The 14,514-nt window shown below is 45.6% G+C and overlaps 1 protein-coding gene across 1 annotated transcript in view; it reads right to left on the bottom strand.

Annotated features, from left to right (window-relative positions):
- The window catches only part of ptprt (protein tyrosine phosphatase receptor type T), a gene marked incomplete at both ends in the record, with an annotated part of 201,112 nt that overhangs the window by 128,981 nt on the left and 57,617 nt on the right, over positions 1–14,514 (bottom strand). The window contains 3 exons of the mRNA XM_080846147.1: positions 496–611; positions 1,668–1,749; positions 6,640–6,908. Of these exons, the coding sequence (XP_080702273.1) occupies positions 496–611; positions 1,668–1,749; positions 6,640–6,908 (467 nt within the window). The remainder of the gene's footprint in view (positions 1–495; positions 612–1,667; positions 1,750–6,639; positions 6,909–14,514) is intronic.

A 14,514-nucleotide genomic window follows, 5' to 3' on the forward strand; every position in this document is an offset into this window, starting at 1 on the left:
AAAAGTGGAGAAAGTCAGCAGGGTCAAGGGTCTTAACTAACAGCCTTGAGGCGATCATTAAAGAGGAACCCTGTGTGAGACCAGTGATGATTTAAATTTGATTCATTCATCTTTGCGTACGTACAGGGCATGGAGTGCAAGTGAATGTAGGCAATTCAAATGAATCTGGCGCATTCATTGTACGTTTTTTTCACTTTCCACCCTGGACACAGATGCCCTCCTTACAGAGTAACAAAAGAACTGCCTCGATGCACATGATGTGCGAGTGTGTGTGAATTTCAGCACATGCATTTGCGTTATTCACCGTATGCATTCAGGTAGGCTTAAGTCTCTATGTTTGCACGACATGTGCGTGCGTGCGTGCTCAAACACCTATAGACATGTATGTATATGGATGCACACTGAACGCTCACATCCAAGGACATGAGCGTCCATGCATGGATGAGCTTTTCTACGCCTCTCCATTCGATGGTGTGTGGAGTGTGTGGCACGCACCTGCAGCCACAGCTTGTCATAATGGGACCACTTGCCCCCGGCGATGCACTGGAAGGTGGCATTCTGCCCCACGTTGACCTCCACACTCTGCAGCCGCAGGAAGTGGGGAGCTTTACCTGCTCCACGCAACAAGAAAGCGCACACGTTAGTCCAATGGCATTTACCAGAGCCATAGAAGACCGTTAAACATGATGAAATCCCCACTGCTGGACAAACAACCCAATGCTCATGAGAGCCTGGTGACATTTACCAGCACAGCATACGATACCCAGGGGAAAGTAATAAAGCACAACATCAAGTTTAAAAGTGAACATAGGGAAATATTTACTTGGGAAACTGACTATGTGTTTGTGTTTTGTTTGTGTTTAAAATGTATAGCTAATGTGCATCAGTAAATGCTTTCACTAAGACTATACCTGACAAATATAACAAATTAAGTTTGAAAAGGTTGGATTATCAATCAAGTAGCTTTTCCTTAGTGTGCAAAACATGTATTTCAGTTACACTTGATTCTTCATAATACATTTATTCCCAGAGAGTAAAGTTTTTGGAATAGGTTCAAGTTTTAGAAAGTGAATTGATTGTACTCAAAATAAATTAAATGTAAAATGATCAAACATGGCATTGAAATGGCATTGGCCACCATTTTTCAAATCCTAGTTTCATTACTCCTGGAAATGGATGGATAATAGCATATTCATTGATCATCCCATTTGAAGACGAGCTTGACATTCATTTCAGACGTCCCTAGCAGAACCGCTACGCATACTTTGCGCTCTTGCCGACTGCAAATTTCCCTTTCTAATCTGATTGTGATTCAGTGGTTTCCAAGGCAAGTGCCCTGTCCTAAATCCTGAGCCGTCTCCAAGTCTGGAAGTTGAGAGAGAGCAAGAGAGAGAGAGCTAGGCCATGGGCTGCCTCACTGCAGTCCACAGACTTGAGGTAAGGCCCTTCTGTCAGGGCCAAAAGATTAGAGCCCCCTGCCCTGCAATCTGTCTCTCCCCCTGTTCCTCTCTCCCGAACCCCTTCAGCCCACACATGGCTCCCTCTCTCTCTGCGAGTGGAGCCGGCGACAGGCTGCTTTTCAATTTATTTATTTATCTTTCAGACCGACACGCCAGGAGTGGCGGAGCAGCTGCTGCGAAGAGTCGGAGTCACGGCGGATCACTCACGGCAGGGGTGGGCCAGCACTCGCACTTCATCCACCGACAGGAAACCAGGATGGCCCTGCAACGACACGGCCTCGAATATCACCTGAGAGAGAGAGAGAGAGAGAGAGAGAGAGAGAGAGGGAGGGAAGGATAGAGTCGGAGAGAGGGGGAGAGAGAGAAAGAGAGGGAGGGGAAGGAGAGAGAGAATGAGAGAATGAGAGAGAAAGAGAGGGAGGGAAGGATAGAGTCAGAGAGCGGGGGAGAGAAAAGAAAGAGAGGGAAGGGAGGGAGAGAGAGAATGAGAGAGACAGAGAGGGAGGGAAGGATAGAGGCAGAGAGAGAGAGAGAGAGAGAGAGCAGGTGAGAGGAAAAGGAGAAGAGAGTAAGGAGGAGAGAGAAAACAAAATGGAAATTTGAAACCAGTATTTTGCGTAAACATCTCCTCTGACCTCGTGTCCACCAGTGTTGTACCTGTGCTGAGGAGGCACCTGTTCGGAGGTGGCTAATGTAATTGGATAATCTAATCACCTCAGTATGAAATTCACTTATCTGTGATCTCTTTTCCCTCTCTGTCCTCAGAAAGCTCTCAAACATACATACGAGCACTGACACTTCTCTCTTTCTCTCTCTCTCTCTCTGGCTCTCTCTCTCTCTCTTTCTCTCTCTTTCTTTCTGTTGCTTTTTCTTACACACACACACCCAACACAACACAACACAACACAATACACATGCAACCCACACATTAAGGGACACAGAGTTGGCTTAGTTTAGTTCTGCACGGATCAACCGCCAAATCCAGAGAGCCTGTTAGCGTTGCCAGAGTGCATGCTAATGTTTGCTGACTCACTGCGCAAAACAGAAGGTTGTCATGGGGTGAAAAACCACTCATCACTTTGGGGACAGGACAGCAGATCAGAATTAAAGGTTTGTTCAAAGTCCTGTGAAATTGTCCCCCTTACACACACACACACACACACACACACACACACACACACACGCACAAATACCTCACAGTCACACACACATGCGGTACACACACATACTGTAAAAACACACACACACACACACATTGCATACACATGGCAGACTGGCATGACTGCATGCCACTGTGGATGTGCCATGTGGTGGGGGCATGTGTGTCCCCCAGTGTGCCATGCCTGTGGGATGCCAGCCTGGGCACAGAGTGCCTGGGTGAGGGGCGAAGGCGGGGAGTGTCAGGGGTGACTTTCACCCCCCTCTGGCCTCAGCCTCTGCCTTACTGACACTTGCCACATGGCGGCCCCCACTCTGAAAACGGTCAAAACCGTTTGCTTCTCCATGACTGTCAAACGTGAGAAGTGTTTAATACTTATTAGAACGTAGAGTTCACCTACCACGTGAGCATGTGAGCATGTTGGGTTGTGTTAGACATATGGCTTCCCAGAGGCTATTGGCGAATCGCTACTCGCACTTAATTCATTTCCTGAGTCGAGCTCAGTTCATTACCGTATGTTTACTTTTGCTTCATTTGTTTCGTATAAGCATAACTTCATTTGATATGCACTGCTGGGAAAGCAAATATTTTGAGATTTTGAGACCCAAACACGCTAGATTACTTTCTGAGGCATTTACCCGACTGCAGCTTTGGCCTATACCTCTCTCTTTCACTTTGACTGACCAGGAGTGGACTGTAGCTACATATAGTGCAATATAAATATTCTTTCTGGCCACAAACCCCCTCCCTCTCTCTCTCTCTCTCTCTATCTCTCTCTCTCTCTCTCTCTCTCTCTCTCTCTCTCTCTGTCACTCGCTTGCTTTGACAAGCAAAACAACAAAATGACCCTCTCCTGCAACACACGCCGTTAGTTAGACAGCGAAGCATGAAGGGTTGATTGGTTTAAAATCAAAGGGAGGCATCGCCATCAAAGAGCACAGACATGTTCAAGAGGGCTTTGACTGCGCGGCCCAATCACCAAGCCGCCCCTTTTCCCTCGGCTGCCCGCAATCCATTCCAACACGAGCACTCAGGAGGCGAGCCGTGATGACAGAGCCGTACTAAAGTTGTGACAGCAGCCAACGGTGAGTGCCGAACACCGAACACCGCAGACGGGCGTCCGCCTTCATTCCTGTGCCTTCAGTGGAGTGTCGAGGGCTGCACTGACATACTTTTGCCCTCACAGTTGTGATTTGCACAGCAACCACCGTAGGATGAGTGGTGATGGTTCATCCCCTTATGGGGGAAGAAACTGCATCAAATGTGAGAGGGGCATGTGAGAGGGCCAGCCTACAGCCCCCTAATTTACACTTTTCTTCACTGACTGTTATTATGGCTAACCTACATCTGTCATTATGGCGTTACATGACCACCTCTCCCAAAGCAAATGGGTTGTCTTTCAGGGATGATGTCTGCCATGACAGGCAAAGCAAATATGAGCAGCAGAAAGAAAAAAAAAACAGCACACAACTGGCCTCCCTGTGAAACACATTGGGGCAACCACGAGGTTAAGCAGTCTTCAGGCTCCATAGAAGTCAGCTGTGCTAAATCCTGAAACATGTCACCTCAAATTTCCATCCATAAAATGCAGTCTGAGAGAGCACAAACGAAAAGCTTTTATTGTCTTGACAGTGTGAACGTTTCGCCACAGGTTTGAGTTTCAGGCAGCTCTGAAATGTCAAGTAGTGGAAAATAATAGTAGAAAACTGCTAGATTTATCCAGATATTCATTTGGCAAAATTGGGCACTTATTGGGCCACCCCCTCCCCTCTAATCAAGCACACAGTAGGACATTCTCTGACTTATAATAGCCCACAGTTGGACTTAGAACCTGATATTTAACAGGCAATTAATTAAGTTAAATTCAATTCTGTCATGGATGCTTTTCTGAGCCGCATGCAACGGGTCCTTTTTGAGACCTGATATTGAACATTAAATATTATGAAAGGTTTCTGGGAAAACCAACAACTGAAAGCCAGCTGTAGTGCTCCCATGTGCTTTGAGTGAGTGTGTGTGTGTGTGTGTGTGTGTGTGTGTGTGTGTGTGTGTGTGTGTGTGTGTGTGTGTGTGTGTGTGTGTGTGTGTGTGTGTGTGTGTGTGTGTGTGTGTGTGTGTGTGTGTGTACATGTTCTGTTTGTATCTAGGCAAATAATGTATTACAGCGAACAAAACACAGACAAAACTTAAAGACGAGTCCAAATATTTGAGGCAAAAATGGATGATGTATGAACATGTGAATACATTCCCCAGGGTTGAAAGTGAGGATATCAGGCTGTGTAAATCTGAGATTGTGAAAGACCTGGGTTATTTGGTGAAGTATGAAACGAGGTCTAAAATTTGCGCCTGAAAGGTTATTCGGCTTGCCCATTTCTGATGCAAGATTATGCCAGTGATTGCAAAGATAATTGTACCTGGGTGACTAAAGCCTGTGGTCTGATGTCCATTCTGGGGGCTTGAGGACTGAAAATAGGCTCATTTTGGGCCATTTAGACCAAATTGGCTAAAAGCTGCTGAGTGAAAAGTGGCCTAGGAGTGTTGTGAAGCCCAAATGACAGTCGGAAGAAAATTAGTGCTCTGCTTGGATTCCGGCACCAACCCTCATTACCATTTTAATGTCTTGGTTGCCTCAAAAGCTTGTTCACAAAGTGAAAAACTGCAGCATACATCTGCAAATAGACAGTTAATGACTGCTGGAAGCAGCAGGCTGTTCTCACGAAGAGAAAATCATAATACTTATGTTTTTACATGCTAGTGTCGCGGGTGAAAGTGATGTTTTTCATAACTGTATTTCCCCTCTACATCAACGTTTGACAGTTTTGAGACATTTCCATGTCATATATAATGCTATTGATGTTTCACATTGGTATTCACCCAGTAAAGCTGACCCATAGCGTATAATGCAAACATGGCTATCTCTGAAAAGTATTATTTTTATTATCATGTCTAACATGTTAAGCAGTTTCATTTGACAATATCTTGTTTGCATGTTTACTTACTGAGTGCCTGTGTAGTAACACCTTAGGGTATCCAAGCTCATACACAGACCAAGCTCACACATCTTATCTGTCTTCTCTCTGCCTCGCTATTCGAATGAAATGAACATTTCTCACCAACATGCTTTACCAACATGAACCATTATTTTGGTATTCGATACACATCGCTGCAGAGAACTGCAGATAAACAGCAAAATTGGAACGACTAATTTACTGTCCTACACCAACTTTAATAACACAACAAACCTCTATGCCTGGACCAGATTGTGCAATAACACACAGGGGCTCCAAACAAACCCTTTTTACTTGAAGTCAAGGACAGTCTCACACTGATGTGGTAGTGAGCTGAGGTTTAATACTGTTCGCACAAAGGCAATTACATGCAATGTTATCTTGGTTAGACCATATTTCATTGGAACCATTAAATATTTAACAGCTGGTTTGTTTAACCACACTCAATGTTGTGCACACTGTGGTAATGAAATATTAAACAACTCAACACTCTATAGCCTCCAATAGAAATAGGTCTAATATTTACAGAATATTAAATCTACCTACACTACGATTTCAACACGGGTCACCTGAGGTTGCACCTCTCAAAACTGTGATGTCTTGCATATAATCGATTTACTGGGTTAAGATTTGTTCCCCCCCTCTTTTGCATTATATTCCTTGACTTTGGTGTTCCAATACATATTCTAAGTATAAGTCCATTTTAATGTATTGATCAGGGCTGAACATAAAGACTCCAGGCTCCATCCAATCATGATCAATGTCTCATTTATATGTAATCAATCAAACCAAACTTTTGGGGGACTGGGCAATCATGTCAGGGGCTAACAGAGATAGCAAGATAAGTGAAATTGTCAGTAGTGTCAATGCCTTGATTTTGGATGTCGTATATGAACACAAGCCATCTCTCCTAACAAATTATTATTATTATTATTATTATTATTATTATTATTATTATTATTATTATTTAACCACTGGTGCCCTGCAATGGCTGCAAGCCAAACACAGAACGTACCTGGTAGGAGTTGGGCCAGAAGGTGCTAATGGCCAGCTCTGCCTTCACCCATCCCTCAGTCACAGTGGATGCGTTCCAGACAGGGTTGCCTTGGGAACCCCCGTCCACCTTTATGTAGACATTGAGGGACCCGGGGCTGGAGCCATCACGGCTGGTCAGGGAGTAGTGGAAGTCGATGCAGTGGGTGTCGTTCTCCTTCAGTGTCGGGAGAAGCAGGTGGGCTTTCTGTCCGGAAGCACGCCCAGAAGCGTTGACCACCATGAAGGATCCTGTGGAAACATCGAGGGAAGGGGCAGAGAGAAGTTGTGAGGGTTTTATTCAGTTGTGCTGGAAACATCACAAGTCCAACCACAGGTGTTGCATTAAAAGTTCTAGAATATTCGTACTCATCAGCTTCTCCTTGTAAAAACTATACGGTGGGTGTTTCTATCCTGAGCCAGCGTGTGGATGTCATATTGAAGGCAAGTAAAATCTATAAAGGCCAAAATGTAAAGCTGTTTCTGCTGACAGTTTTACCTCCTCTTTATTTAAATTTTATGAGGCAATATGTAGTTTTATGGTTTCACTTCAAGCAAGGCCACAACCCATTACAGATGGCAGTTTAACACCGAGGTATGAGGAGAGGGTACATAATAAGCCGAAAACGACAACTTTTCCTCAGAATTCCCGACAACCCATCCTACGAGAATAGCAATTAGGCGATTATCTGCAGCAATTACATGAGCGGTCTCAAGGCGCCTCTTTAATTGAAATTGCAATCATTTATTAAGGTCTCCTTCATAATTATCTCACCAATGAGTACTATTCTATCCATCTAATACGCACAGACGACCTACTGTCTTCCACAGTGGTGTCAAGTTGTTCGTCTTATCTCCAATCCATTGATTTAAATGGATTTAAGTGGCTCCTAAACTATTCATAGTAGGCCCCCCATTAGACATTCAGTGAGTCACTTTATCAATCAGCTTATCTTTTTTCAGTTAAACATTTTATTTTTATTTGATGCTTGAACATTCTAACTGGGTGATCAATCCATACAATGTTCATGGTAGGCGCATAGGCGTTGTACTAAAAACTACCTATCCCTTACGTTATATAAGCTAAACAGGAGACCCTGACCGAATTATATAAGCACAGAGTAAAGGCTGTAAACCTCACCAAATAGTTGTAGGTTGTAGGTTACTGATATTGTAAGAGCACTGCCATACAGAAATGTGACCTGTAGTTGGTTGTTTAGGTTTCTATCAATCTGCACCCACTTTTTGGCCCCCGCTGATTTGACCAACCACTCCCAGGCTGTCTCAGTTAGCGCTTTAATGAAATGAAATGCTTCGCTCTAATGCTTCTCCAACAGGTAATCACATTCTGAACGGGAAAGGTTAGGATGACGACGGCCTCCTTTCGGGATGAGTCTCGCCCGCGATCTCCGACTCCCTGATGATGGATCACGGTCCCTAACCCGCGTGAAGACACAGCGCAGCATGCAGATAGGAAGCGATTCATCACCAAAATGATTTGAAGCACATCAACGGGGCCACAGAAGAAAGTAGATATCAATCATCCCAACCTTGAAGCTGGGATGAGGCCAATCAATTCAGAGTAGTGATCCAATCTAGCGTGGACCCTAACCAGGGCGCCACCAGTGAACGGGGGGCTGATTAAATTTCTTATTCACACCAGCCACTTCAGTTTTACATCAGGCATTCGTGTGGACGCCCATAACCCCTGCTATTAATGATTGCCAATAACTGTGCCATACACAGCGGGGGTGTTTCTGAACCTGAGGTAATTCACACATGCAGACTGGGCATGTGAAGCCCCCACAAATAACCCCCACTAGCGTATATACTCCGATGGGTCAAAAGGGGCTTGACAGCTCGTCGGGTGCAGGCATCAAACACGGACACTTTCAGCAGATTGCAGTTTAGTGCCGTACATGCATACACATTTAAAAAAAAAAAAAGGAAATATGCATTCCAGAAAAGAGCTCGTGATAAATAAATCCATGATAACGTCTGGGATGTTAACTTCAAATGTCAATGTAAACAAATCCACACTCATTCTACAGTACAACCCCAAAACACAGCCAAAATATGCAACATTGATTTGACAATGACTCCAGAGAAAATCTCCCTGAGGATTGACAGCACATCAAGGGAGAGCTGCTTCAGTACCCGCATTCACTGCACTGGGAAAAAACATACTGATCTACACCAAAACACCCAGGGGATGGTGTCCAACTCAGTCAAAAAGCATAATTATGTTTACCTGATTTTTCTATTACTTTGGGGAATATGAGTATGTAATTGCGTGCATTACCATTTACTGATTCAGAGATTTATTAACAGTGATGAAAAACACCCCACCAGCTTGCATTTCCAAAGCAAAACAAATTACAAAACCATCCACTGAATAGGCATCTTCTGTTTCACATTTATCTCAATATAAACCAATAAGAGCCCCATTTCTTTATTTGTGTGGTGTGCACATAATGGTACCTTGGAATGAAAATAGCTTTTTGGAACGAAATAGAGAGCCCACCAGTGACTTACCGCTGACTCAAAATCAATAGTAATGCAAGCACTTCTCAAAGTTATCGAGCAGCCATACTGCCAACGGAATCAGTCCAGGCCAATTCAACTGTATTAATCCTATGGCTCCAATGGCTTAATACAGGAGCATCGACCAACAACCTACCAGTAGCCAGCGAGATCAAATTTCACAAGCAGAATATTTTATGACGACGTGTAAAAAGTGACTGCACACAAAGAACCATTACTGTTGCCATCACTACCACTGGAATTCACTGCACTGCATCCTGTAACACTGGCAGAGGTTTTTTTTTTCATTATTTCTATAACTTGTGTGAACGATAGATAATGTATTGCACAAAAATTCGCTTTATTTCATTTTCAAGAGTTCACTGGCATACGGTTCACAAATATTTACAATAAAGTGCGTTGCGTTTTGCATATTTTCTTCAAATCACAGATAGGCACTTGGCAGGCATTTTCTTTGGCAAAAAAAAACCTCTATTAAGAGCACTTTGAAATGGATGTTTCATCCTCCCCTCCTCTTCCCCTATCATAACACCTTCCACCTCATGACGAATAGTGAAAGCTCTGCCAGTTGTCACTTTAATATGCAATTATGAAAAGGGCCCTGCACTGCGGCCCCACTCCTGCTAAGTCAGATAAAGTCAGGGCATTTCTCACTGTCTGCTCCCACACGTTTTTATCTACGGACAATAAAGCGCCTATTTACCCCCGGTGCCAGATGAGCGGGGTAATCTGGGATGTCCTCTGGAAGTCTAACGCACTGGAGGAGAGAGAGGGAGAGGGGGGAGGGATGGTAGGGGAGGAAGAGGAGCTGAATCCCAGCATCTGTAAATGGAAGGCAGGGTGGGGAGATTCAGCTGCAGCCCCGTTGCCTCGTGCTCCCATGGAGCAGCTGTGAAGCATTCTTGCCTCAGACCAACCCCCCTGCTTTTGGAAAGGGCCTGCAGATGGCCAGTCACACACACACACACACACACACACACACACACACACACTGAGAGACAGAGAGAGAGAGAGAGAGAGAGAGATAAACACACACATGCACAGACACACACACACACACACCCATACACACCTGAACAGAAAAACACACAAACACATACACACGCACACACGCACACCAAAGGCAACCCCCTTCCCCTGTCAGGATGGGCTGAGGTCCCAGGAGTGGGGCAGTGAGGATCTGAGCTCTCTCTGCTGGGCAGTGGCCCATTTCACACATTTAAACGCGGCAAAATTCCCAGAGCCCCCCCACCCCCCCCTTCCTCTGTTCACCTCCTCCACAGAGAGGCAGCCTGACGCCGGAGCCAGGCCCCATATGCTTCCTGTCCTCGATGTGTAATGGCCCTGCATGATTCGCCTCCGCTGAGCGCCATGCCCTAATTATTGCGATACGGCTTCATCTGTGTAACCCCTCGTGCACGTTTCACAGCTCCCAAGCGCTCTCTCTCTCTTTCTCTCTTTGTCTCTCTCTGTCTCTCTCTCTCACTCCCACTCTTTCGTCTGTCACTTTCTTTCTCTCTCTCGCTCTCTCTGACTGTCTCCCTTTCTCTCTCTCTCTCTTTATCTCTCTCTCTCTACCCCAACAGACATCTCGTCCCCCATCAGAGCAATGAGCAACACGCCGTGGTTATGCACTGAGACACTCAAGAGGAGGTTGGACAGCAGTGATGGCAGCAGCAGCAGTGATGGCAGCGGCAGCAGCGGCGGTGCGAAGGCAGTGTGTGTCCCCACAGGCGCAACGCACAGGAATTTGCGGTGGCCTTTTAAAATCAAGCCAGCTCGCCTGTTTGACCTTTTCTCGCTCGGTCTGGGCACCCTGATGCAGAGAGACGCAGGGCACAGAGATGGAGAGAGAGAGAGAGAGAGAGAGAGAGAGAGAGAGAGAGAGAGAGGGTGTCCTCGGACACTGGCACTAATCTGATAAGTGGGAAATCAATAATTGAAGTGTTATTACTGAGGGGCGAAAGGCGCCGCCAGGCCTGTCTTCTAGAATGCAAATGCTCCCATCGCCACGGCGATAGAGGGCAGCTCGTTCCATGGTCAGCCAGTCTCCAAAACCTCCAGCCTGCTTTCTGAAATATTAATTTCTTCTATTTTGCTGCGGCAGGATATTGCTTGCGAACACACAAATGGAAGCTGCAGTCCAGACTAATGAGGCTTACAAGGGCTTAGAGAGATAATCAGTGACTAACAGTCAACAGAGTAAAGAAACTAATGATAACCTACAATGTCATCAGCTCTAAGCTAATCATTTGCTAATACATTTATTTTAATAAAAGTTTTTTATTATGTGTGATTTAAAAATCCACATATACTACAGATTCTCAATAGATAACTCTGTTCACTGACACAATAGCTAAGCAAAATAAATGTAATAAATAACGGTATTTCAAACATCCAACAAATGAGAAGTTGCCTCTTTCAATCTCTCTTCCGCTCCCTCTCTCTCTCCGTCAGAAGGAACAAAGAATGGCCTTTATCATTTCAACTATGAAGCCTCCCTCTGTGGCCAAGTGTTCCAGTCACGGCCAGGTTGTTTATAATCTGAGCAGAAGCTGCCTATTTATTATAAGTAAGTGAAAAAAAAAGGGATGCTGCCGTTACTCTATTCAAAAGCAGCCAAATCACCCGGGAAGATCATAGGCAACAATAATGAGAGAGAGAGAGAAGGCAAGGAGAGAGAGAGAGAGAGAGAGAGAGAGAGAGAGAGAGAGAGAGAGAGAGAGAGAGGGAGAAGGCAAGGAGAGAGGGAAATAACGCTATTGGGTGTGGCGTAAACAGTATTCATCTCTACATCTGAAATGAAGCCTCAATGTTTGAATCAAATTTAGATAAAAGCGTCTTTCACAATAGGGCTACGCCAGGCCCAACTGACCATTCCTGTCCCATTAAAAGCACAGTGAGGTCTGGCCAAATTTATTACAGTCATTTTCTGTGGCAATTATCTCAACAAAGAAATGTTAAAATGTTGGTCACTCTTTCATGGGGCTGAGTCTTAGAAATAAATATCCCTGACTATATTGAGTCCAATTGAGTCAAGACCAGGGTTATTGAAGTCTGAGGTGATTATAGTGTGATGTGAGTGGGTTTCTATTACGGATTAAAGGAGTCTAATAACCCTCTCTGGGCATTACATTATTGTATCCTTATTGCATCAACAAAATGAGGCAATTTGTACTGAGGCAGTCATGTGCATCAAAGTTGTCCAATGAGATTCCAGCCTTAGACATGCCATACACTGCATAGTGGCCTCTCACAGAGTGCATCTGGCCAAAACACATCAAAGGCATCACAGAATTTCAGTACCAGCTGAGCCAAAGGGTTATTCTAGGGCACTGAGAGAGAGGTTGAGAGAAGGGGGAAAGGGAGAGAGAGTTCAGTCCAACTAACACTCTTGTCTGTTCCCTGTAAACAGTTGGGTATTTGTACTGAGTATATGCATAAATATCGCCCCTACGCTCTCACAGGTCTATTTCGGCCCTAAATTTGCAAGCAGTCTCTTAATAAATCAACTCTGGCGGGCAGGCCGGGAGGGAGCCAGCGTGCATTTTAACGGGATCCCAGACAGCATGAAGAGCAGATAAGCAAGACGGATTCCAGGGGAAGGATAACGAATGGCCGCACTGGCGGAGGCCGCCGGGCAGACTGAGAGCTTGTCAACCCAGGAATGATGAGGGGAGAAGCAGCCTGGTAACCCCACCCGTCTGTCCCAGTAAGGGGGGAAGCCTCCCTCTCGGAGGGGGTGATAATAAGCTCCACACTGCCCTGTCTGAGCGACTATTGAAGCAGGGCCGGATGATCCCCCTAGCAGTGCAGACCCGCTCCGCATGAGGGGGGGGGGGGGGGGGGAACGTGCCAAGTCGGTCATGAAAATTCATGCACGCTGGAGATGTCAACCTGGTGGTGATGTCTGTACACTTAAAGACTGTTGTGACTTTTTTGGGGGGAGGTAATAGGAAGAGCCACTTTGCAGTGATCACCACAAGGGGTCCCCTTGGGATGAAGGTGCAATGGCTATAACAGTAAATGGAATTCAGCCTTTGAACTTGCAAGCGCGGACCTCTCTGCTTCAACTCTCTGCTCGAGCACCAATGATGTGCCAGGGCTGGATGAGCATGTGTGTGTGTGTGTGTGTGTGTGTGTGTGTGTGTGTGTGTGTGTGTGTGTGTGTGTGTGTGTATGTGTGTGTGTGTGTGTGTGTGTGTGTGTGTGTGTGTGTGTGTGTGTGTGTGTGTGTGCACGTGTGTGTGTGTGCACGTGTGTGTGTGTGTGTGTATGTAAGAGTGGAATACATGTGTGTTGGTGTGTGTGTGTGTGTGTGTGTGTGTGTGTGTGTGTGTGTGTGTGTGTGTGTGTGTGTAAGAGTGGAATCAATGTGTTTTGGTGTGTGTGTGTGTGTGTGTGTGTGTGTGTGTGTGTATGTAAGAGTGGAATAAATGTGTGTTGGAATGTGTGTGCTTGAGTGGAAGTGTCTCAGTGTGTGTGTTTGTGTGTGTGAGTGTGTGGAGTGCGTTGCGGCGGTCCCCTGTCTCATTAGAGTGGAGGGTCAGGCCTGGTCCATCACTCGCGCCTCGCTGAAGAGATTGAATCATGGTCCTGACAAGGGGCTAAAAACACGGAGAAGAGCGTTATCGATCTAGACAGGCCACAGGAACACACGCTTTATCCCAATTGACAGCTCGCCTATGCAACGTCAATAATCCTCTGTCGAGTCGAAACAAACCCACAGCAACCACAGCGAGACACAGTCTGCTCTCGCCCACCCTCCGTCCCTCCTACGCTCACCAACCTAACTGTTTCCTCACAGCCTGTCAATCCAAATGATCCCCAATCAATTTCTAATCACGGAATCAATGACACCATTACGCTGGTGCTTCTGTGGAAAGTCTTCAGTGCGGGCCACCACGCGTTCGATTTCGTTATCGTTATCTGACACAAAACCCTCAAAAGAGGTAATCCAATTTTGATAATTCATCACAGAGTATGCTATAGTGATTCATCTTCTAAAAGACCTTTTGGGGATAAAAATACCTCAAGGCAACAAACTGTTTCTGGGTCTGCAGGGCCTACCATTCATCACCCTCTGACCAAATGTTATAGGGCCCACGGATGATAAAAAAAAGGGAATTCTGATAGCCATTTATCCTGCTTTAGGATAGGCCTTTGCTCTTTTACGCTCAGATGATGCCGATTCCTCTCTGCCACTATCTGGCATGGGAAATCAGAATCACAGGCAAGCAGGCAGGAAATGGCCAGTGAGCACAGCCGGCTCTACCCTACCCACCCTCACACACACACACACACACACTCACCC

Source organism: Sprattus sprattus (assembly GCF_963457725.1).
Source record: "Sprattus sprattus genome assembly, chromosome: 10".
NCBI classification, from domain to species: Eukaryota; Metazoa; Chordata; class Actinopteri; order Clupeiformes; family Clupeidae; genus Sprattus; species Sprattus sprattus.